We start from the raw sequence: 23239 nt of genomic DNA, 5'->3' as shown, positions 1-23239 counted from the left end.
CCCGCTCCTACCTCACTGTTACCAGACTATTGAACAGAGCTCTTGTATGATCCAAGAGGCCTTTGACCTCACTATCCATCTCATTATGATCTTTCACTTTATCGTTCACCTGCACTGCACTCTCTGTAGATTTTACACTTTATTCTACTTTGTTATTGTTTTACCTTGTTCTACCTCAGTGCACTGTGTAACGATCTGATCCTAAAGACAAGTTTTCCACTGTATCTCGGTACGCGGCAATAATAAACCAATTCCCTATCCACGTCTCTCATAATTTTATAACCCTCTTATCAGGTCTTCCCACAGCCTCTGACGCAGCAGAGGAAACAATGTAAATTGGTCCAATCTCTCTTTATAGATAATATTGTCACATCTAGGCAGTATTGTGGACACACACAAAGTGCTGGAGGAACTCAGCAGGCCAGGCAGGATAGTATAGATCCACAGATGCTGCCTGACCTGCAGGTTCCTCCAGCGTTTTGTGTGTTGCCCTGGATTTCCAGCATCTGCAGATTTTTTCATGTCTAGTATCCTGGTGAGCCTGCTCTGCACCTTCTCCAAAGACTCCACAGGCTTTCTGTAACAAGGAGACCAGAAATGCACACAGTACCCCATATATGGTCCAGCCAAAGACTTCTACATCTGCAATGATTTTTCTGCTTGAGAATTCTACCGATGAAGACAAACAAGTTGCACGTCACACCACGATGAGTTCTTAATATGTAAAGGTCAAAGGTGAATAAAGTTGATCCTTGAACCACCTTGTTTCTCGTCCTACTAGAAATCCTGATGAAAGGTCACTTTGTAGAAACATTCATTCACCTGTTATGTGCCGTGTCAAATGACGCGGGCGATCACGGTCCCATGACCATGATCGTTCTTGTCAAATTTTCTACAGAAGTGGTTTGCCATTGCCTTCTTCTAAGTAGCATCTTTACAGATTGGGTGACCCCAGCCATGATCTCCTCAGAGACTGTCTGCCTGGCATCAGTGGTCGCATAACCAGGATTTGTGATAGGCACCAGCTGCTCAGTCAACCACCTACCACCTACTCCCGTGACTTCCCATGACCCTGATCGGGGTGGGGTAGGGGTAAATAATTGCTACACCTTGCCCGAGAGTGACCTGCAGACTAGCAGAGGGAAGCAGCACCTTACACCTCCTTCGGTAGAGATCCATTTCCATCCTGCCACCCAGCCAGAAACATCATCTCTCTTGAATTCAAAAGATTAGATTTATTTGTCACACATACACTGAAATGCCCGTGAAATGTGTTGATTTGTGCGTCAATGGCCAACACAGATCAAACACGTGCTGGGGTCAGACCACAAGCATCACCACACTTCTGGCACTAACATAACTTACCTACAACCTAAAAGTTGCTGGTGAACGCAGCAGGCCAGGCAGCATCTCTAGGAAGAGGTACAGTCGACGTTTTGTGCCGAGACCCTTCTAACTTCCCTAGAATTTTCCTAGAGATGCTGCCTGGCCTGCTGTGTTCACCAGCAACTTTTATGTGTGTTGCTTGAAACTCCAGCATCTGCAGATTTCCTCGTGTTTGCGTTACCTACGACCTGTCTGTCTTTGGAATGTGGGAGGAAACTGGAGAACATACAGTCTCCTTACAGACAGGAATTGGACCCCAATCACTGGCGTGGTAATGCATCATGCTAACTGCAACGTTACTGTGCTGACCCGGGCTCTGGTGTGTCACCATGACAGACATTTTGGACAGTGTGTTTGAGATGGGCTGAAGGGCCTGTATCTGTGCTGTATGGTTCTCGAAAGTTACAGGGAGAATCCGGTTGAGATGGGCAAGTATAAGCCATGATGGAATGGCAGGGCAGACTCATAGTCATACTTTATTGATCCCACGGGAAATTGGTTTTCGTTACAGTTGCACCATAAATAATAAATAGTAATAGAACCTTAAATAGTTAAATAGTAATATGTAAATTATGCCAGTAAATTATGAAATAAGTCCAGGACCAGCCTATTGGCTCAGGGTGTCTGACCCTCCAAGGGAGGAGTTGTAAAGTTTGATGGCCACAGGCAGGAATGACTTCCTATGACGCTCTGTGCTGCATCTCAGTGGAATGAGTCTCTGGCTGAATGTACTCCTGTGCCCACCCAGTACATTATGTAGTGGATGGGAGACATTGACCAAGATGGCATGCAACTTGGACAGCATAATCTTTTCAGACACCACCGTGAGAGAGTCCAGTTCCATCCCCACAACATCACTGGGCCGAAAGGCCTAATTCTGCTATGTTTTATGAATTAATCAAAACCCACAAGCCAGTATGCCAGGCCAGTACGATATGGAGAGAAAGTAGGCTCCCCTTTCCACGTAACTGATGAATCCAAAGAAACGGCAAAGACCAACACAGTTGACACAAGTTGGCTGAACGGTCCCGTTTCCACGCCGCTTGACTCATTCCCGCTGACCTTTCCGCCCAACTAACCTGTGTTTTCCCCATCTTCCTCATTGATTTATTTAGAGATACTGTGGATCGGGCCCTCCCAGCCCAAACAGCCGCACTGCCCAGCAGCCCACCGCGGGAGGAGGGGGGTGGAGACGGGAAGATGGGGGACAGGGAGGCGAGAGAGGAGATGGGAAGCAGAGGGAGGGGATGGGGAAGAGGGTTGAGGGCGAAGGGGGTCGGGGAGAGAGGGGGTAGGGGGAAAAGGACGGAGAGGGGGAAAGGGAGGGAGTTAAAGAGTGCGGAAAGGACTGAACTTCACTCACCGCTGGCAGACTGCGGGGCACTGGAGACCGGCGACTGGCCCATCCTCTCCCCGCCGCCTCCCGGAACTCTCTCCTCCGCTCTCGCATTCGGCCAGTCCCGGCCCGGGGGGAGCGGACGGTGCCCTGCAGACCGGCACGGTGCGGGGCGGCAACAGCCTCCGCTCGGGTCCCTCCCTCACACAGCCAACACTTGTTCCTGCTCCGCTCAAATCCTCGCCTTTGTTTTATGCAGATTAACCGTGCGGGTCAGAGTGCACGGGGAGGGGTGCCCAAATCTGGTGCACGGCTCTCTGAACAAACTCTGAAAACTTATGATCAAAAGTTGTGCTTCAGTCCGGGAGAGCGAAAACTCCGAAGATTTTGGGTCGGGGCGAGCTGCTGAAATGCGAGAAGTGGGTGAGGGTGTTGCTTCAGTGGACACGAATGTAGAGTATCCCCCCCCCCCGGGGGTAGGGGGAGTCTAAAGGTAGAGGGCACAGGTTCAAACACACACCAAAAAATGCTGGAGGAGCTCAGCAGGTCAGGCAGCATCTATGGAAATGAATAAACAGTCAAGGGAGTCCTGGGGATGGGTCTCGGCCCGGAATATCCACCCTTTACCCCTTTCCTTAGATGCTGCCTGACCTGCTGAGTTCCTCCAGCATTTTGCGCGCGTTACTCTGGATTTCCAGCATCCGCACATTTTCTCGAGTTTTTGAAACATTCGACGGTTCCGACCGAGCTGGGAAGGAAAGGGGAAAGCCAGCATGAAAAGGTGGGTTTGGGGGGGGGAGGGAGTGCAGACTACAGGCTTAAAGCGAGAGGGGAGAGCCTGAACGGGGATCTGGTGGGCTGTTCTCCCACACAGATGGTGGTCAGTTCCGGGAGTCTGAAGCCACATTCTCACATTACAGCTTCTTCCCCTCCGCCATCAGATTTCAGAACTGTCCGTCAATCCGCCAACGCTAACTCGTTATTTTGCTCTCTTTTTGCATTACTTACTAATTTTTAAAGTATTTCTTAGTAAAGATAATGTATTAAAATATTTTTTATATTGTAACTTACATAGAACAATACAGGCCCTCGCCCCCACAATGTTGTGCCGCCTTTCCACCTGCTCTAACATCAATCTAACCCTTCCCTCCACTTTTCAACCATCCAGGAGTCTCTTAAGTGCCCCTATCGTATCTGCCTCTACCACCACCCCTGACCACGCACCCACCACTCTCTCTATATAAATAACTTACCTTTGACATCCCTCCTAAACTTTCCTCCAGTCGCCTTAAAAACATGCCCCCTCCTGTCAGCCATTTCCACCCTGGGGAAAAGGTCTCTGGGTTGACCATTCTATCTCTGCTTCTTATTTTCTTGTACCCCTCCATCAAGTGACAGCTCATCCTCCTTCACTCTAAAGAAGAAAGCCCTAGTTCACTCAATCTTTCTTCTCAAGATACGCTCCCCAATGCAGGCAGCACCCGGGTAAATCTCTGCTGCACCTTCTCTAAAGCTTCCACATCCTTCCTACAATGAGGCGACCAGGCCTGAGCACAGTATACCAGGTGTGGTCTGTCATAGTAATTATTGGTATGTCCTGCACAGTACTGCTGTCATAAAACAGTGATGGTAGACCTGATTCTGAGGGAATGGGATGAGGTGACAATGAAGCCCGTCCGCCACAAAATGCAGGCCCTCCCAGCGGCCCGCCATTTCCATTCCAACCTGTCTGTCCATGGCCTCCTCTGCGGCTACAAGGAGACCAAACTCAGGTTGGAGGAGTAACCCTCATCTTCTGTAGAGATAGCCTCCAACCTGATGGCATGAATGTCGATTTCTCCAACTTCCAGTAATTCCTCCCCTCCCCTTTCTCTGGTTTTCATTTCCCCATTCTGGCTCCCTCCTCTCACCTCTTCTCCTCCCCTGCCCATCACTGCCTTCTGGATCCCCTCCTCCTTCCCTTTCTCCCATGGTCCACTCTCCTCTCCTATCAGATTCCCTCTTCTTCAGCCCTTTATCCCTTCCACCTCTCCCCTCCCAATTTCTTACTTCAACCCGTCTTGCCTAACAACCCATCACCTGGTCTGACCTGCTATTGTACACTTTCCCCTCACCCCGGTCTTCTTCTGGTCTCTGCCCCCTTTGTTTACAGTCCTGATGAAGGATATCAGTCTGAAACATTGACTGTTTATTCCTCCCCATAGATGCTGCCTGACTTGCTGAGTTCCTCCATCTTTTTGTGTGCATTATCAAAGGAAGAGGTTGAGGCAGGTAGAACAAGGCACGACAGCGTGTATATTTCGTTAGGAGCATGAATGAGGGGATTTGGTATGTAAGCAAGACACTTGCAAGTTTCTACAGATGTACGATACCATGGAGAACGTTCTAACTGGCTGCATCACTGTCTGGTATGGAGGGACCGCTGTACAGGATCGGAAAAAGCTGCAGAAAGTTGTAAACTCCATCATGGGCACTTCAGCCTCCTCAGCATCCAGAATATCTTTCGGGAGCGGTGCCTCAAAAGGAATGCACCTTCATTAAGGACCCATCACCCAGGACACGTCCTCTTCTCATTACTATCGTCAACGAGCCTGAAGACACACACTCAGTGGCTTCAGGAACAGTTTCTTTCTCTCTACCACCAGATTTCTGAATGGACCTTGAACCCATGAACACTAACTAACTCTTTTTTTTCTCTCTTTCTGTTCTACTTATTTAACTATATATATACATATATAGATAGATAAAAGAAGCCATTGAAATAAAACTAGAGGAAAATAATTTGAACAAAGAGAAAGGTCTCACTCTAAGTAAGAACTGGAATTCGATGGTAAAGAAGGTGGGAGAGCAGAAACCTGATTGGGTGAGGACTAACCAATCAGGAGAACTTAAATACCACTGGACTAGACATGCCGAGGCTTCATCCCTGTTGAAGATAGCAGAGTTTGTCATCAAAATGTCAGTTATAATCGATACCTGTACCCAGCTGGAAGCCTGAGAAGAGTTTATTTGCCTGCAAGAAAATTTATCTCAGGATGATATATAAGACCATAAGACATAGGAGCAAAATTAGGCCATTCAGCTCTTCGGGCCTGCTTCACCATTCCTTCATGACCGATTTATTTTCCCTCTCAACCCCATTCTCCTGCCTTCTCTCTGTAACATTTGACACCCTGACTAATCAAGAACCTATCAAGCTCCACTTTAAATATACCCAATGACCTGGCCTCCACAGCCGTCGGTGGCAACAATTTCCACAGATGCGCCACTCTCTGGGTGAATAACATTTCCTCATCTCTGTTCTAAGTGGATGTCCCTCTATTCTGAGTCTGTGCCCTCTGGTCCTCGACTCCTCTCTTGTCCTGTCCACATCCACTCTATCCATATTCAATGAGATCTCCCTCCCCTCATTCTTCTACAGGTCCAAATTTGAACATACTTTAATAGTAGATTTACTTTGGTTTTTGACTTATCAGAGCCCAGTACCTGTACCCTTTTGTGTCCCTGCTTATCACTTTGAGGTGGTACCTTTTGGGAAGTTGGACCAGGTGATGGTAGGGTGTTGAGGAGTATTGGTGAACAGTGAGACCTCGGGGTCCACGTTCATGGTTTCTTGAATAAGACGGCAGAGGAGGATAACATTATGAAGCAGGCATGCAGTTGTCTTGCTCTCTTAGGTTGAGATGCAGAATTTACAACGTAGTCATTGAAAGCAGCTCAGTAGCATAGCATTAGCCTACTGGTGAGTAGGCACTAGCGAGCCGGGTTCTGCCTGGAAGGAGTTTGTACGCTCTGTCCTGATCGCGCGGTTTTCCTCCAGGTGCTTCGGTTTCCCCCGACATCCCAAAGACGTATGGGTCAGTAGGTTAATCGGTCACGTGGGTGTAATTGGGTGGTACGGGCTCATTTGGCCAGTAGGGCCAGTTACTGTGCTGTATCTCTAAATAAGACAATAGAATAAATAGAACCCAGAACAGAACAGTACAGGAACAGGCCCTTCGGCCCACAGTGTTGTGCTGAACCAAATAAATTGGTAATTAAATGGCCAACTAAACTAATCCCTCTAATGGCCCATATCACAGTAAGGAACGAGCCCTTCGAGCTGCACTGCCCAGCAATCCCCAGATTTAACCCTAGCCTAATCACAGGACAATTTAATATGACCAATTAACCTATCAGCTGGTACGCCTTTGGACTGTGGGAGGAAACCAGAGCACAGAAGGAAACACAACAGTCACAGGGAGGACGTACAAAATCCTCACAGACAGCGTTGGGAATTGAACTTGGGTTGGCAGTACTGTAAAGCGTTGTACTAACCACTAGACTACCATGCCACCCCAAGTGGGCCAAGAGCTTCCTGTATGCCCCTGTCATATCTGTCTCCACCACCACCCCTGGCATTCCAGGCACCACCCACCACTCGGTGTAAAAAAGCTCCCCACTCACCTCCTTTGAACTTATTCCCTTTTTGCTTTAAAAGCCCACTTCATGGAAAGGAATAATGAGCTGCTCTCCACCGGTCACAGGCCTCCAGTCAGAGAGGTAACCATCCGCTACCACTCTCTGGCTTCTCCCACAGAGCCAGTGTCCGATCCAATTCACTACCTCATCTTAATGCTGAGTGACTGAATCTTCATGACCAGCCTCCCACGCGGAACCTTGTTAAATGCCTTGCTAAGATCCAGGTAGACAACATCCACTGCCTTGCCTTCATCCACTTTCATGGTATCTTCCTTAAAATCTCTCTGAGATTAGTGAGACATGACCTACCATACATGAAACCATTCTGACTGTCCTTAATCAGTCCTTGTCTACCCAAATACTCATATATCTAGTCCCTTAGAATGCCTTCCAATAACTTTTCCACAATTGATATCAGGCTCATTGGCCTATAATTTCTTGGTTTTTGTTCAGAGCTTTTCTTAAACAGCAGAACAACATTAGCTACCCTCCAAACCTCTGATACCTCTCCTGTGGTTAAGAATGATTTAATTATTTCTGCAAAGGCCCTGGCAATTTCTACACTTGCCTTCCACAAGGTCTGAGGGAACACCTTGTCAGGCCAGGGGTATTTATCCAGCCTCACTTGCACATTAAGCACCTCCTTCTCTGTAATCTGTACGGGGTCCATGAAGTTCATGCCACTTTGCCTCACTCCTATAGAGTCTGTGTCCATCTCATGAGCAAATACAGATGCAAAGAATGCATTTAAGATCTCTCCCGTTTGCTTTGGCTCCAAACATGGATTACCATTTTTGGTCCCCTAATCTGAGAAAAGACATTCTTGCCATAGAGGGAGTACAAAGAAGGTTCACCAGATTAATTCCTGGGATGGCAGGACTTTCATATGATGAAAGACTGGATCAACTAGGCTTATACTCGCTGGAATTTAGAAGATTGAGGGGGGATCTTATTGAAACGTATAAAATCCTAAAGGCTAGATGCAGGAAGATTGTTCCCGATGTTGGGGAAGTCCAGAATGAGGGGTCACAGTTTAAGGATAAAGGGGAAGCCTTTTAGGACCGAGATGAGGAAAAACTTCTTCACACAGAGAGTGATGAATCTGTGGAATTCTCTGCCACAGGAAACAGTTGAGGCCAGTTCATTGGCTATATTTAAGAGGGAGTTAGATATGGCCCTTGTGGCTAAAGGGATCAGGGGGTATGGAGGGAAGGCTGGTACAGGGTTCTGAGTTGGATGATCAGCCATGATCATAATGGCAGTGCAGGCTCGAAGGGCTGAATGGCCTACTCCTGCACCTATTTTCTATGTTTCTATGTCATTGAGAGGACCAATTTTGTTGCTCAGAATCCATTTGCTCTTAACGTATCTGTAGGATTCTCTTTCACCTTGTCTGCTACATCAACCTCATGCCTTCTTTTAGCTCTCCGGATTTCCTTTTGAAGTGCTCTCTCTTGCATTTCTTACACTCCTCAAGTACCTCATTTGTTTCTACCTGCCATGCACCCCCTTCTTCTTTAGCCAAAACCTCGTTATCTCTCAAAATCCAAGCTTCCCTGAGCATGTTGCTTGTGTACTGTTAAGAATAGCCAGCTAGGAGAATCAGATTCAGAATCAGGTTTAATATCATTGACACAGGTCATGAAATATGTTGCAAAACTCTTAGGCACATACATAGAGCTAGGCTGAAAACTTTTGCACAGTACTGTATTTGTCAATGTGGAGCGGAGACTGGGTTTGTAATCTGGTGGGAGCAAAGAATGGTGGAATGGTTACACACCCAGCCCTGAGACACCAGCCAGGGTCATTTGATTCCAAACCATAGGTTTATTGATCATTACAGATTGATGATGACTGGGCATCATTGGTGCTTCCTGGTCCTCCCTTCCCCCCTTTCGAACCATGATTCCCCTCTCCCTGTCCCCTTCCCCCTTTTCCAGCCATGATTCCCCTCTCCCTGTCCCCTTCCCCCTTTTCCAACCATGATTCCCCTCTCCCTGTCCCCTTCCCACTTTTCCAACCATGATTCCCCTCTCCCTGTCCCCTTCCCACTTTTCCAACCATGATTCCCCTCTCCCTGTCCCCTTCCCCCTTTTCCAACCATGATTCCCCTCTCCCTGTCCCCTTCCCCCTTTTCCAACCATGATTCCCCTCTCCCTGTCCCCTTCCCCCTTTTCCAACCATGATTCCCCTCTCCCTGTCCCCTTCCCCTTTTTCCAACCATGATTCCCCTCTCCCTGTCCCCTTCCCCCTTTTCCAACCATGATTCCCCTCTCCCTGTCCCCTTCCCCCTTTTCCAACCATGATTCCCCTCTCCCTGTCCCCTTCCCCCTTTTCCAACCATGATTCCCCTCTCCCTGTCCCCTTCCCCTTTTTCCAACCATGATTCCCCTCTCCCTGTCCCCTTCCCCCTTTTCCAACCATGATTCCCCTCTCCCTGTCCCCTTCCCCCTTTTCCAACCATGATTCCCCTCTCCCTGTCCCCTTCCCACTCTCAGTCGAGAATAGAGACTCATATCAGAATCAGGTTTCTCATCACTCATTGTTCCTAAAGTGCTGAGTGTGTGTCTTCAGGATTCTGTACCTCCTCCCTGACAGTAGCAATGAGAAGAGGGCATGTCCTGGGTGATGGGGTCCTTCATGATGGACGCTGCCTTTCAGAGGCATCACCATTTGCAGATCTCCTCGATGCGTGGGGAGGCCAGGGCCCATGATGGAGCCGGCTGAGTTTGCAACTTTCCGCAGCTTTTTCCAGTTGGCTTGGAGGGGCAGACAGCTGCCTGTGTGCGGAGCTGGGCATGACACAAAGCCATTAGGCTTATTTAATTAATACCCATGAACAAGGAGTGGAAAACATCGTGCACAATGGAACAATCACTGGCAGCAGTCGAACGAAGTCCGACAAAGCAGCTATTGGGTTGATGTGTCAAGAATTAATCCCTGCTCTGGGAAAGGAAAAATCCAAAAAAACAATTTTAAGAAAGATTAGCTTTACTTGTCACATGTACGTTGAAACATCTAAACATACGAGGGGTGACTGATAAGTTTGTGGCCTAAAGTAGAAGTAGATGAGTTATACAGCTCTCGTTACATGCACATGCAGTTCAACTCTTTGAGTGATTGTGCAGAAAGTTTGAAGTTAATAACTGATCTCCTTCTACCCTAGGCCACGAACTCATCAGTCACCCCTCGTACATTGAAGTGCATTTTTCTGTCAATGGGGATGGTACAGTGTCACCAGCTTCCGGCTCCAACATAGCGTGCCCACAACTCACTAACCCTAACCCACGTGTCTTTGGAATGTGCGAGGAAACTTTACCCACAGATGCTGCCTGACCTGCTGAGTTCCTCCAACATTTTGTGCGTGCTGCTCTGGATTTCCAGCACCTGCAGAATCTCTTGTGTTTATCCCGCTGATGTATATCCATGTCACTGCTAGATCCGGCCACTTTGCAACGGTCCATGCTTTCATTAGCCTTGTTCTGCTCCGCTTGTCTTTCTTGGAATTCTTCTTCATTAATCCCTCAGTTTATGAAGATTAGGAGGGGGCGCTCGGTGTTGCCGTATGCTTGTGTGTGCAAGGTGGGGGACGATTAGGGCAGAGGCTCGGAATTGTGTATGTGTGGGCCGGAGCAGCTTGGGGGTCAATAGGATGTTGCCTCCGGTCAGGGGGTGCTTGGATGCTCATTGTTAACGGGGGCTTTGCCCAGGGTTGATGGGGGCACTTTCCACTGTGGAAAATCATTCGGTTTAGGGGCTGGAGGGGAGAGTTTAGGGAATGGAGAATTTGGGAGGGGGTGAATGGAGAAGTGAGGGGTGGAGGAGAGGTTTAGAGGTTATGGATGGAGGTGAGGGGAAGATGGAGTGAGGGGGCAGGAGGAGATGGGGTAGAGGAGGGAGAGGTAGAGAGGGGAGAAGGGTGTGGAGGTTATGGATGGAGGTGAGGGCTGATGGAGTGAGGGGGTAGGAGGAGATGGGGGTGGTGGGAAGAGGTGTGGAGGTTAGTGGTTGGGTTAGGGGATGGAATGAGGGGGCAGGAGGAGACAGGGAGTAGAGGACAGAGAGAGGAGAGAGGTTTGGAAGTTATGGATGGAGATGAGAGGGCTGGAAGAGAGGGAGGTGTGGAGTGAGGGTAGGGTTAGGAGATGGAAAAAAGGCACTGATGGAGTGAGGGTCAAGAGGAGACAGATAGAGGAGGGAGAGGGGTGTGGAAGTTAGGGGATGGAGCGAGGTGGCAGGGGAGACGGGGAGAGGTAGAGAGGGGAAAGAGGTGTGGAGGTTAGGGGATGGAGGAGAGAGGGGTGTTCAGGGATAGGGTTTAAAGCTGGGTCCACAGCCAGATCAGCCATGATTTTATTGAATGGCCAACTCCTGCTCCTAGATCTGATATTCTTATGTGACGATAATAAACCAAAAGCCATGAAGAAGAAAGAGTTTTCAAGCCGGGTTAGGTACTTCCCCACAAAGGGGATCGTCGGGGAAGCAAAAGGCACCTGGAGGTGGAGAAGGCGGCGGTGAAGGAAAATAGGAAGTGGATTGGGTACTGCCAGGTGTTTGACACCAGTGGCAACCAGCCCTCAGTGAATGACTCTGAGGGGAAGTGAAGAGATTGTATGAGGACAGGGCAGCAAGTAACAGGAGGAACAACATGAATAGCAAGCGAGCTGTAACAGAAGCCTAGGTTGTACACAATGAAACTTAGAAGTGCCAAGGAGCAGGTAAATGTGTGGTAAACTTGTCAAAGGTTGTTCAATGTCATTTCCAGTGTCAACAAGAGCCATGCAGCACAATAAAAATGCAATAAGATAACAAACACAATAATTTAAAAAAACACAATAAATGTAAATACATGAGATAGCTTATGTGCACAGACTGATTGCGTGTCCATAAAGTGACACCGGGCACAGGAGTGTCTGCACATAAGGTGACTTGACAGGAACTGATGAAGTAGTGGTGGTTGGATGTGTGGAGGGGTGGGTTAGTGAGTGGAGATATTGATCAGACTTACTACTTGGGGAAAGTAACTGTTTTGATGTGATGCTGGTGTGGACGTTACATAGCCTCCTCCCTGATGGGAGTGGGACTAACCATCCATGAGTAGGGATGGGGTGATCCTTCCTGATGTTACTGGCCCTTTTCCAGGAGCTACATGCCAGTCAGTTGAAGATCCGTTGGGGGGAAGCTGTTGAAAATTTTGTAACCAGAGAACAGATCGACAGAGTTTGCAGCCGCTGGGATCTGGAGCAATACTGGAGAAACTCAGTGGGTCTAGCAACCATCTCTGGGATTAAAGGTTAGCTTCAAGGAATTACAGATGAGCTTTGTTGCCGTGAGATGTGTCATTCTGCAACAGGTCAAGTCAGTGAGGGTTGTGCTGGGCAGCCCGCAAGTGCCACCACACCACCGGCGCCAACTTACTAAGCCTGACAGGTTCATGCCAGGGACGTGGGAGGAAACTAGAGCACGGGGTCGAACACGGTCACGGGGAGAACGTACGAACTCCTTACAGATGGCAGTAGGAATCGAATCCCGATCAGCAAACGCCGATGCTGTGACGTGATTACACTACACCCGTGGGGGTGCCGCCCAATTGCTGACATTTTGGGCCAGTCAGCACATTTACAAGGAGCGCTGCCACGAGAGAGCAGCATCCATCATCAAGGATGGCCATCATGTAGGCTGGGGGCCCGTGGCATAAAAGAGGTTGGGAACCCCTGACCCAGGCCAGGCTCTCTTCTCGCTACTACCATCAGGAAGGAGGTACAGGAGCTTTAGATCCCACACCACCAGGTTCAGGAGCAGTTATCACCCACCAACTATCAGGCTCCTGAACCAGTGTGGATAACTTCACTCACCTCAACCCTGAGCTGATTCCACAACCTATAAACTCACTTTCAAAGACCCTATAACTCATGTTCTCAGTATTATTTATTTATTTGTTTGTGTTATATTCAAGACGTGTGGGCACGTGGCCAAGTGGTTAAGGCATTGGACTAGTGACCTGAAGGTCGTGAGTTTGAGCCCCAGCTGAGAGAACGTGTTGTGCCCTTGAGCAAGGCACTTAATCACACATTGCTCTGGGATGACACTAGTGCCAGGCTGTATGGGTCCTAATGCCCTTCCCTTGGGCAACATTGGTGTCGTGGAGAGGGGAGACTTGCAGCATGGGTAACTGCTGGTCTTCCATACAACCTTGCCCAGGCCTGCGCCCTGGAGAGTGAAGACTTTCCAGGCGCAGATCCATGGTCTCGCAAGACTAACGGATGCCTCCAATATTCAAGATCACAAGACTGTAAGATATAGGAGCAGAATTAGGCCATTTGGCCCATCGAGTCTTCTCTGCCATTTCATCATTGCTGAACCATTTTCCTTCTCAGCCCCAATCTCCTGCCTTCTCCCTGTATCCCTTCATGCTCCAACCAAACAAGAATCTATCAACATCCACCTTAAATATACATAAAGACTGGGCCTCCACAGCAGCCTGTGGCATCGAATTCCACAGATGGCTAAAGAAATTCCTCCTCATCTCTGTTCTAAATGGACGTCCCTCTATTCTGAGGCTGTGTCCTCTGGTCTTAGACTTCCCCACTATAGGAAACATACTCTCCACATCCACTCTATCAAGGCCTTTCAACATTTGATGGGTTTCAATGAGATCACCCCTCATTCTTCTGAATTCCAGTGAGTACAGCCTAGAGCATCAAAAAGATTGGGGAGGGTGGAGGGGGAGGTGTGTCTGTCATACAGAAGTTGTAGTGGATTAGAGGATTGAGGAGGGGTGAAAGATGATTAAGGACTCCATCACCCAGGACATGCCCTCTTCTCGTTGCTGTCATCAGGGAGGAGGTGCAGGAGCCTGAAGACACACACTCAGTGATTCAGGAACAGCTTCTTCCCCTCTGCCATCAGATTTCTGAATGGACATTGAATTCATGGACACTATCTCAGTACTTTCCCCGTGTTTTTGCACAACTTGTTTAATTTATATATATTTATCACTTATAGTTTTTTAATTATGTATTGCAACTTACTGTTGCCGCAAAACAACAAATTTCACAACAACTGCCAGTGATATTAAACCTGATTCTGATTCAGATGACCAGGGAGGATTTACAGAGAACTAGATATGTGTGTGTTGATTAAGAGTGAGTCGACATTGATCAGCAAAAGACAGGTGAATGATTGATTAGCTGGAATTTTTTGATTAAGCTTGAGAAGGGAGATGCTGTATATATTATTCCTAAGTATTTTTGGAGCTTTAAGGATCAAAGGTGGGTGCCACAGTCACATAGTGGTTAGTGTGATACTACTAGTTTCGGAGTTTAGAGTTCAGTTCCAGTATCCTCTGTACTGGTGGCTGGTGGCGCAGTGAGATCAGCGCCGGGCTCGAGAACCGAGGTTCCCGAGTTCGATCCAGTGACAGACCGCCCCCCCACCCCCGTGCGCGCTCTCCATCCGCAGCGGACATCAAAGTTGCTGGTGAACGCAGCAGGCCAGGCAGCATCTCTAGGAAGAGGTACAGTCGACGTTTCGGGCCGAGACCCTTCGTCAGGACCCTCCATCCGCGCCGGGTTGATGTCGAGCTCACAACTCGGCCTCGTAAAATAATACTGCGAAATGTCTGTGCGAGGAGTGGCGCCCCACACAGGCATGTGTGGGCACGTGGCCAAGTGGTTAAGGCACTAGCGACCTGAAGGTCGTGATTTCGAGCCCCAGCCCAGGCAACGTGTTGTGTCCTTGAGCAAGGCACTTAATCACACATTGCTGTGCGATGACACTGGTGCCAAGCTGTATGGGTGCTAATGCCCTTCCCTTGGACAACATCGGTGGCATGGAGAGGGGAGACTTGCAGCATGGGCAACTGCTGGTCTTCCATACAAACTTGCCCAGGCCTGCGCCCTGGGGAGTGACTTTCCAGGCACAGATCCATGGTCTCGCAAGACTAATGGATGCCTTAAAGGCATGAAAATTCCTGACACTAGCCTCTCAGGTTTATGTCAACATCATCATCATCATCCTCCATAAGGCGTTTGTACATGAATTGCGTGGCTTCCCTGCATGCCCTGGTTTCCTCTCAAAGTCTAACGCATCAGAATCCGGCACATGACGTGAAATTTGTTAACTTAGCAGCAGCAGTTCAATGCAATACATAATCTAGCAGAGAGAGAAAAAAATAATAATAACAAATAAAATAAAACATAATAATAAACAAGTAAATCAATTACATATATTGAATAGATTATTAAAAATGTGCAAAAACAGAAATACTGTATATTAAAAAAAGTGAGGTAGTATTCAAAGCTTCAAAATCCATTTAGGATTCGGATGGCAAAGGGGAAGAAGCTGTTCCTAAATTGTGAAGTACCATTTAGAGCAGTGGTCCCCAACCTCCGGGCTGCGGACCAATACCGGGCCACGAAACATGCAGGGGTGCAGTTGTAGCCAGAGCGCACCCAGCACATCCTTAAGAAAAAAGCCAAAATAAACAAGCTAATTAATTAGGTGCTGCCCAGAAGCCAGTCTTCATTAGAGAAACTGAGGTGGAGAGGGTCAATAACTTTAAATTCTTCGGCATTCAGGATCGACGTTTCTCTCTCTGAAAAGTGTCAGAGGATCTGTCCTGGGACCAGCACGTAACTGTCATTACAAAGAAAGCACAGCAGTGCCTATACTTTATTAGAAGTTTGTGTAGGTTCAGCATGTCACCTCTATCCTGACAGCCCCGTCTTTTCAGCCTGTCTGGGCTGGCGTTTAAATTGACCAAACAATGGAACAGCTAAAGGCTCCAGCGCCCTGGAAAGAGGAGTGAACATCGCGTAGAGCAAGTGAAATCGGCAACCGCCTCTGATCTGGGCCGACACTTACGTGCCGGGCGGCACCTAATTAATTAGCTTGTTTATTTTGGCTTTTTTCTTAAAGATGTGCTGGGTGCGCTCCGGCTACCACCGCACCCCTGCACTCTTCGCGGCCCAGTATCAGTCCGCGGCCCGGAGGTTGGGGCCCACTGATTTAGAGGTTAATTAGTCATTGTAAATTGTCCCATGATGAAGTTAGGGTTAAATTAGTGCACTGCATTTTTAAAAACAAAATACATTTATTATGAAATTATATATGCAGTATACAACCTTGAGATTCGTTGTCTTCACAGACAGCCATGAAACAAAGAATACTGTGGAAACTGTTCAAGGAAAAACACCAAACCCCCAATGCACAAAAAAAACAAACAAATCATGCAAATGGCAACAAAAAAAGAGCAAAAAGCACAGAATATAAAACAGAAAATTGAAGAGTCCAGACATACTCAGTTCATTATCGGCAGGGCGCCCCGATCAAAATCGACCAAAATAACAACACAAATGGAGCAACCAGAAACATATCATAATGAGAACTAGGCATATATAAAAAATAAACATATAATGGACTGGGGTCACTTGGACCATTGTCACATGTACCAAGATTCAGTGAAAAGTTTGTCTTGCATACTGAACATACAGATCAGATCATTACACAGTGTATTGAGGTAGAATAAGGTAAAGCAATAATAATGCAGAATAAAGCGTAACAGCTACAGAAAGAGTGCAGTGCAGGTAGACAGTAGACCAGAACGAGATAGGTTGTGAGCTCAAAAGTCCATCTTATTGTACAAGGGGACCATTAAGTAGCTGTACAGATCAGCATCGAAGCCAGTGGATTCGATGCTGTCACTCAATGACATTCTAACAATTAACTTTATTCACCATAAACATATTTACATTAATTACGGAATTAGCTGTGGTGTGTTGGTCAGGTACAACAAAAACGACACTTAACAATTATGCAGAATGAGAATTATATTAAAATAAAGCTGAAAGTACATTTATTATCAAAGAATGTATACAGTATAGAACCTTGAGATTCATTTTCTTGCAGGCAGCCAGAAAAGCAAATAAACGCAATAGAACCCTTGAAAGACCCCACACAAGGTCATCAAACACCCAATGTGTAGAGAAATAGAAAAAATCGTGCAAGAAATAAAAAGTAAACAAATGACATTAATCACAGACTCCCCAAAAGTGAGTCCACAGCCTCAAAGCCAGTTTAGTAGAGAGCTGAGTGAAGCCGGTCCCAGAGCCCACAGGCAGCTGACCACAGACTCTGAGCCAGGGCAGTGCTGTGGCAGTGTGAGGAAGCTGGATTAATGTCAGTGGGGATACAGTCAGTGACACGGTGCAGGGGGGAGAGGGGTCACTGAGGGACGGTGTGAGGAAGCTGGATTAATGTCAGTGGGGATACAGTCAGTGACACGGTGCAGGGGGGAGAGGGGTCACTGAGGGACGGTGTGAGGAAGCTGGATTAATGTCAGTGGGGACACAGTCAGTGACACAGGGTGCAGGGAGGAGATGGGTCACTGAGGGACGGTGTGAAGGAGCTGGATTAACGTCAGTGGGGATACAGTCAGTGACACAGGGTGCAGGGAGGAGAGGGGTCACTGAGGGACGGTGTGAGGGACCTGGATTAATGTCAGTGGGGATACAGTCAGTGACACAGGGTGCAGGGGGGAGAGGGGTCACTGAGGGACGGTGTGAGGGAGCTGGATTAACGTCAGTGGGGATACAGTCAGTAGCATTGGGTGCTGAGTGATCACTGAGGGGTGAAGATTTGCCTGTTTCTGTCTGTAATGCGAGTTTGTGGGTGTGTGAATTTTTCAGTCTGAGAACGTTGGATTAACATCAGTAAAGTTAGTGGCTAAATTTCAGTAGTGATTGAAGAGATTTGACACGGCACTAAAGAACATAAGACCATACAACCATAAGGCCATAAGATATGTGAAGAGAATTAGGCCATTTGGTCCATCGAGTCTGCTGTGCAATTTCATCATGGCTGATCCAATTTTCCTCTCAGCCCCAATTTCCTGCCTTCTTCCCGTATCCCTCCATGCCCTGACCAATCAAGAATCAATCAAGCTTTGCCTTAAATATACATAAAGCCTTGACCTCCACAGTTTTCTGTGGCAATGAATTCCACAGATTCATCACTCTCTGGCTAAAGAAATTCTTCCTTATCTCCGTTCTAAAAGAACACCCTTCTTCTGAAGCATTGTCCTCTGGTCTTCACCTCGCCCCCCCCCCCTTAGGAAACATTCTCTCCATTCCCACTTTATCAAGGCCTTTCACCATTCGATAGGTTTCAATGAGGTCAGCCCTACAAGTCTAGTGAATACGGACCCAGAGCCATCAGACACTCTTCATATGACATGCCATTCAATTCTGGTATCACTTCCATGAATCTCTTTTCAACACTCTCCAGTTTCAGCACGTCAGTACTCCAAGTGACGTCTCACCAGTTCTTTATGACATCTCAACATTACAACAGTTTCTCAAGAACTTTCTCTCCAGTTATGGTAATGTCACACACGTCACGCCCCCTGACATTTGGAACTTCCAGCATACTGCTAGTGTCTTCCACAGTGAAGACTGATGCAAAATACTTATTCAGTTCGTCCGCCATTTCATTGTCTCCCAGTATCAGCAAGGGAGATGAGGCTGAGTACAGGCCTACGACAGGAAACTTTGTCACATGGTGTGAGCGGAATTATCTGCAGCTTAATGTGAAAAAGACTAAGGAGCTGGTGGTAGACCTGAGGAAAGCTAAGGTACCGGCGACCCCTGTTTCCATCCAGGGGGTCAGTGTGGACATGGTGGAGGATTACAAATACCTGGGGATATGATTGACAATAAACTGGACTGGTCAAAGAACACTGAGGCTGTCTACAAGGAGGGTCAGAGCTGTCTCTATTTCCTGTGGAGACTGAGGTCCTTTAACATCTGCCGGACGATGCTGAGGATGTTCTACGAGTCTGTGGTGGCCAGTGCGATTATGTTTGCTGTTGTGTGCTGGGGCAGCAGGCTGAGGGTAGCAGACACCAACAGAATCAACAAACTCATTTGTAAGGCCAGTGATGTTGTGGGGATGGAACTGGACTCTCTGGCGGTGGTGTCTGAAAAGAGGATGCTGTCCAAGTTGCATGCCATCTTGGACAATGTCTGCCATCCACTACATAATGTACTGGTTGGGCACAGGAGTACATTCAGCCAGAGACTCATTCCACCGAGATGCAACACAGAGCATCATAGGAAGTCATTCCTGCCTGTGGCCATCAAACTTTACAACTCCTCCCTTGGAGGGTCAGACACCCTGAGCCAATAGGCTGGTCCTGGACTTATTCCCTGGCATAATTTACATATTACTATTTAACTATTTATGGTTTTATTACTATTTAATTATTTATGGTGCAACTGTAACAAAAACCAATTTCCCCTGGGATCAATAAAGTATGACTATGACTACCTCTCCAGCATAATTTTCCAGCGGTCTGATATCCACTCTCACCTCTCATTTACTGTCTATGTATCTGAAGAAGCTTTTCGTATCCTCTTTAATATTATCGGCTAGCTTACATTTGTATTCCATCTTCAGTTTCTCAACGACTTTTTTAGTTCCTTCTGTTGGTTTTTAAAAGCTTCCCAATCCTCTATCTTCCCACTAATTTTTGCTCTACTGTATTATATGCCCTCTCTTTGGCTTTTATGATGGCTTTGACTTCTCGTGTTAGCCATGGTTGTGTCATCTTTCCTTTAGAATACTTGTTCCTCTTTGGGATGTACATATCCTCTGCCTTCAGAATTACTTCCAGAAATTCCAGCCATTGCTCCTCTGCTGTCATCCCTGCCAGTGTTCTTTTCCTATCATTTCTGGCCAACTGCTCTCTCATGCCTCTGTAATTCCCTTTATACCACTGTAATTTAGCTTTAGCTTCTCCTTCTCAAATTTCAGGGTGAATTTGATCATATTATGATCGAAGATGCTCACATATTTCTAGGCATCATAGAGAGCATTCAGACAAGTTGCAACCTGGTCTGGAGGGGCCACCGCACAGGATCAGGCAAAGCTGCAGAAAGTTGCAAACTCAGCCAGCTTCATCGTGTGCACTGGCCTCCCCACCATCGAGGATGTCTCGAAAGGCTGATATCTCCAGAACGCAGCATCCATCATTAAGGACCTGCACCACCCAGGACATGCTCTCTTCTCATTGCTACCATCAGGGAGGTGGTTCAGGAGCCTGAAGGCACACACTCAACGTTTCAGGAATAACTTCTTCCCCTCTACTGTCAGATTCCTGAATGGACAATGAACCCATGAACACTACCTCAGCATTTTTCCCACTGTTCCTGCGCGACGTATTTAATGTAATTGTCTTCATATACATTGTAATAATAATATAAAGCTTTTATTATTATGTATTGCAAAGTACTGCTGCTGCAAAACAACACATTTCACAACATATGCCAGTGATATTAAACCTGATTCTGATTCTGATCCAGTCAGTATTGTGGGCTGTCCATGTCAGTAAACGTTTGCTGTTCTCTCGGAAGAAACCAGAAGGGTTTCTGCCAGCCTTTGCATCTTCTGCTTTTAGTGTCCAGCCTGCCACAATTTGGTAACAGGAAACCAACAACTGTATTTTTTTTTGTGTGACCTGGGTAGGAAGTGCAAAACATGATAAAAATAGCCCTTGGGAAAGCAGGCTGCCATGTCAAAGGTAGGTGAGGAGAGGTGTGTATTGCAAACTGCGTTCTTGATGATGCCTTAACAGCTGTGACATAGTTTGGGTGTACAGTAACAATAAACCAACATCTGCTCTCAGTTTCCTACACAGTTCCCTTTGCGGGAGGGTTTGCTGTCTGGGGTGGTGGGAGCGGGGGGTGGTGGAGGTTGCTGGCTCCTGGTGCTTCTTTGTGCGTCTGATCTTCTCATGTTCCTTGCACGCCTAATTGCCTGGCCCACAAAGGGACCGTTCACCACACACAGCTCAACACTGTGTGCGCCCAGCACAGATGAAGGAATTCTTCCGTAAATAAGTTACTCTGGTTATAAAAACAGCCAGATTCACCAGAACGTTGACATAAAAACAGGAAACTAAATGCTGACTCTGCAGCTCAAAGTGAGATTAATGATGTTTCAGTAGAATTGTAACTCTCATACAGCACAGAACATTGACCATAGACACAGGACAACTCTCATTCAGCACAGAACATTGACCGTAGACACAGAACAACTCCCATACAGCACAGAACAACTCTCAGTCTGAACACATCTTCCTCCATTTCTGTATCCCACTTTAATTTAGAATACGGGACAGTGCAGCACAATACAGACTTTTTGGGCCACAGTGGTGTACTGACCTTTTAACCTACACAAGGATCAATCTAAATCTTCCTCCAACACCTTCTTCTTCTGAAGCCCATCACCCCTACTGGGACAAAGGCCGCTGACAGCAGCTCTTTCAGCAGTCGTGCTTGGGACCATCCATGGTGGAGTTTCCCTTGCATAGCCCATTTTTCCATCACCCATGAGCCTTTTGAAGAATTTCTTAAATACCCCCTCCTACCACTCCTGGAAGGGTATATTGTGCATCCACCACTCCGAGTAAAACCTGCGTTATACTTTCCTCCTATCACCCTAAAATTTTACCTCCTCATATTAACCATCTCGGCCCTGGGAAGTAGTCCCTGGCTGTCCACTCAATGTATACCTTTATCAACTTGAACACTTCTATCAAGTCACCTCTCATCCTCCTTTGCCCCAAAGACAAATGCCCTAGGTCGCTCATAAGACATGCTCTCCAATCCAGGCAGCACCCTGGTGAAACTCCACTGCACCCTCTCCAGAGCTTCCACATCCTTATAACGAGGTGACCAGAGCCGAACACAATAATCCAAGTGTGGTCTAACCAGGGTCTGACAGAGTCACAGAAATTTGCTCAGAAAAATTAAGACCTTCTCAAAGGTAATTTCTCTGTCCAAATGTTTGGACACCTTCCCCTGAGCCTCTTATACCTGGAGGCAGGTGGGGAACGGTGTCTAATGTTCTCCAAAAATAATCAATGCAAATGAAGTACAATGTTGGAAAGTGTATGGTTCTGCACTTTGGCAGAAGAAATAATCGGGCAGACTATTATTTAAATGGGGAGAGAATTCAAAGTTCTGAGATGCAATGGAACTTGGGAGTCCTCGTACAGGATACCCTTAAGGTTAACCTCCAGGTTGAGTCGGTAGTGAAGAAGGCGAATGCAATGTTGGCATTCATTTCTAGAGGAATAGAGTATAGGAGCAGGGATGTGATGTTGAGGCTCTATAAGGCACTGGTGAGACCTCACTTGGAGTACTGTGGGCAGTTTTGGTCTCCTTATTTAAGAAAGGATGTGCTGACGTTGGAGAGGGTACAGAGAAGATTCACTAGAATGATTCCGGGAATGAGAGGGTTAACATATGAGGAACATTTGTCTGCTCTTGGACTGTATTCCTTGGAGCTTAGAAGAATGAGGGGAGACCTCATAGAAATATTTCGAATGTTGAAAGGCATGGACAGACTGGATGTGGCAAAGTTGTTTCCCATGATGGGGGAGTCTAGTACGAGAGGGCATGACTTAAGGATTGAAGGGCACCCATTCAGAACAGAAATGCGAAGAAATTTTTTTAGTCAGAGGGCGGTGAACCTATGGAATTTGTTGCCACGGGCAGCAGTGGAGGCCAAGTCATTGGGTGTATTTAAGGCAGAGATTGATAGGTATCTGAGTAGCCAGGGCATCAAAGATTATGGTGAGAAGGCGGGGGAGTGGGACTAAATGGGAGAATGGATCAGCTCTTGATAAAATGGCGGAGCAGACTCGATAGGCCGAATGGCTGACTTCTGCTCCTTGGTCTTATGGTCTTATGGCCTTATGGTCTAATAGAAAGGATGAAGGGCACCACAGTCCGCGTAAAGATTTACAGCGCCAGCGATTCCCACCACTGTCAGGAAGGAGTTCGTACGTTCACCTCGTGATCGTGTGGGTCTCCTTCGGGTGCTACCGTTTGCTCCCACGTCCCAAAGACCGATGGGTCAAGGTTAGGGTTAGTAGGTTGTGGGCGTGCTACGTTGCTGTCGGAAGCGTGGGTGCCTCCAGCACATCCTCGGACTGTGTGGATCGTTGACACCGTATGCTTCGATATCTCGATGTACATGTGACAAATAAAT

General features: G+C 47.3%; 1 protein-coding gene across 4 annotated transcripts in view; it reads right to left on the bottom strand.

The window, feature by feature from the left end:
• Positions 1–23239, bottom strand: part of phactr2 (phosphatase and actin regulator 2) — a 182719-nt gene that overhangs the window by 136816 nt on the left and 22664 nt on the right. Inside the window, exon 1 of one of the 4 annotated variants that reach the window (XM_072264765.1) lies at positions 2750–3106. The exons of 1 other annotated variant lie outside the window; for it this stretch is intronic. In XM_072264765.1, coding sequence (XP_072120866.1) covers positions 2750–2792 — 43 coding nt within the window. In that variant the 5' untranslated portion in view covers positions 2793–3106. Of the gene's footprint in view, positions 1–2749; positions 3107–23239 lie in introns of those variants that run through there. 2 more of the 4 variants (XM_072264762.1, XM_072264761.1) reach the window with 2 other exon arrangements.

Source organism: Mobula birostris, chromosome 8 (assembly GCF_030028105.1).
Source record: "Mobula birostris isolate sMobBir1 chromosome 8, sMobBir1.hap1, whole genome shotgun sequence".
In the NCBI taxonomy this organism is placed as follows: Eukaryota; Metazoa; Chordata; class Chondrichthyes; order Myliobatiformes; family Myliobatidae; genus Mobula; species Mobula birostris.
The sequence above is the reverse complement of the archived record's forward strand: the minus strand, read 5'-3'. Positions and strand labels throughout refer to the sequence as shown.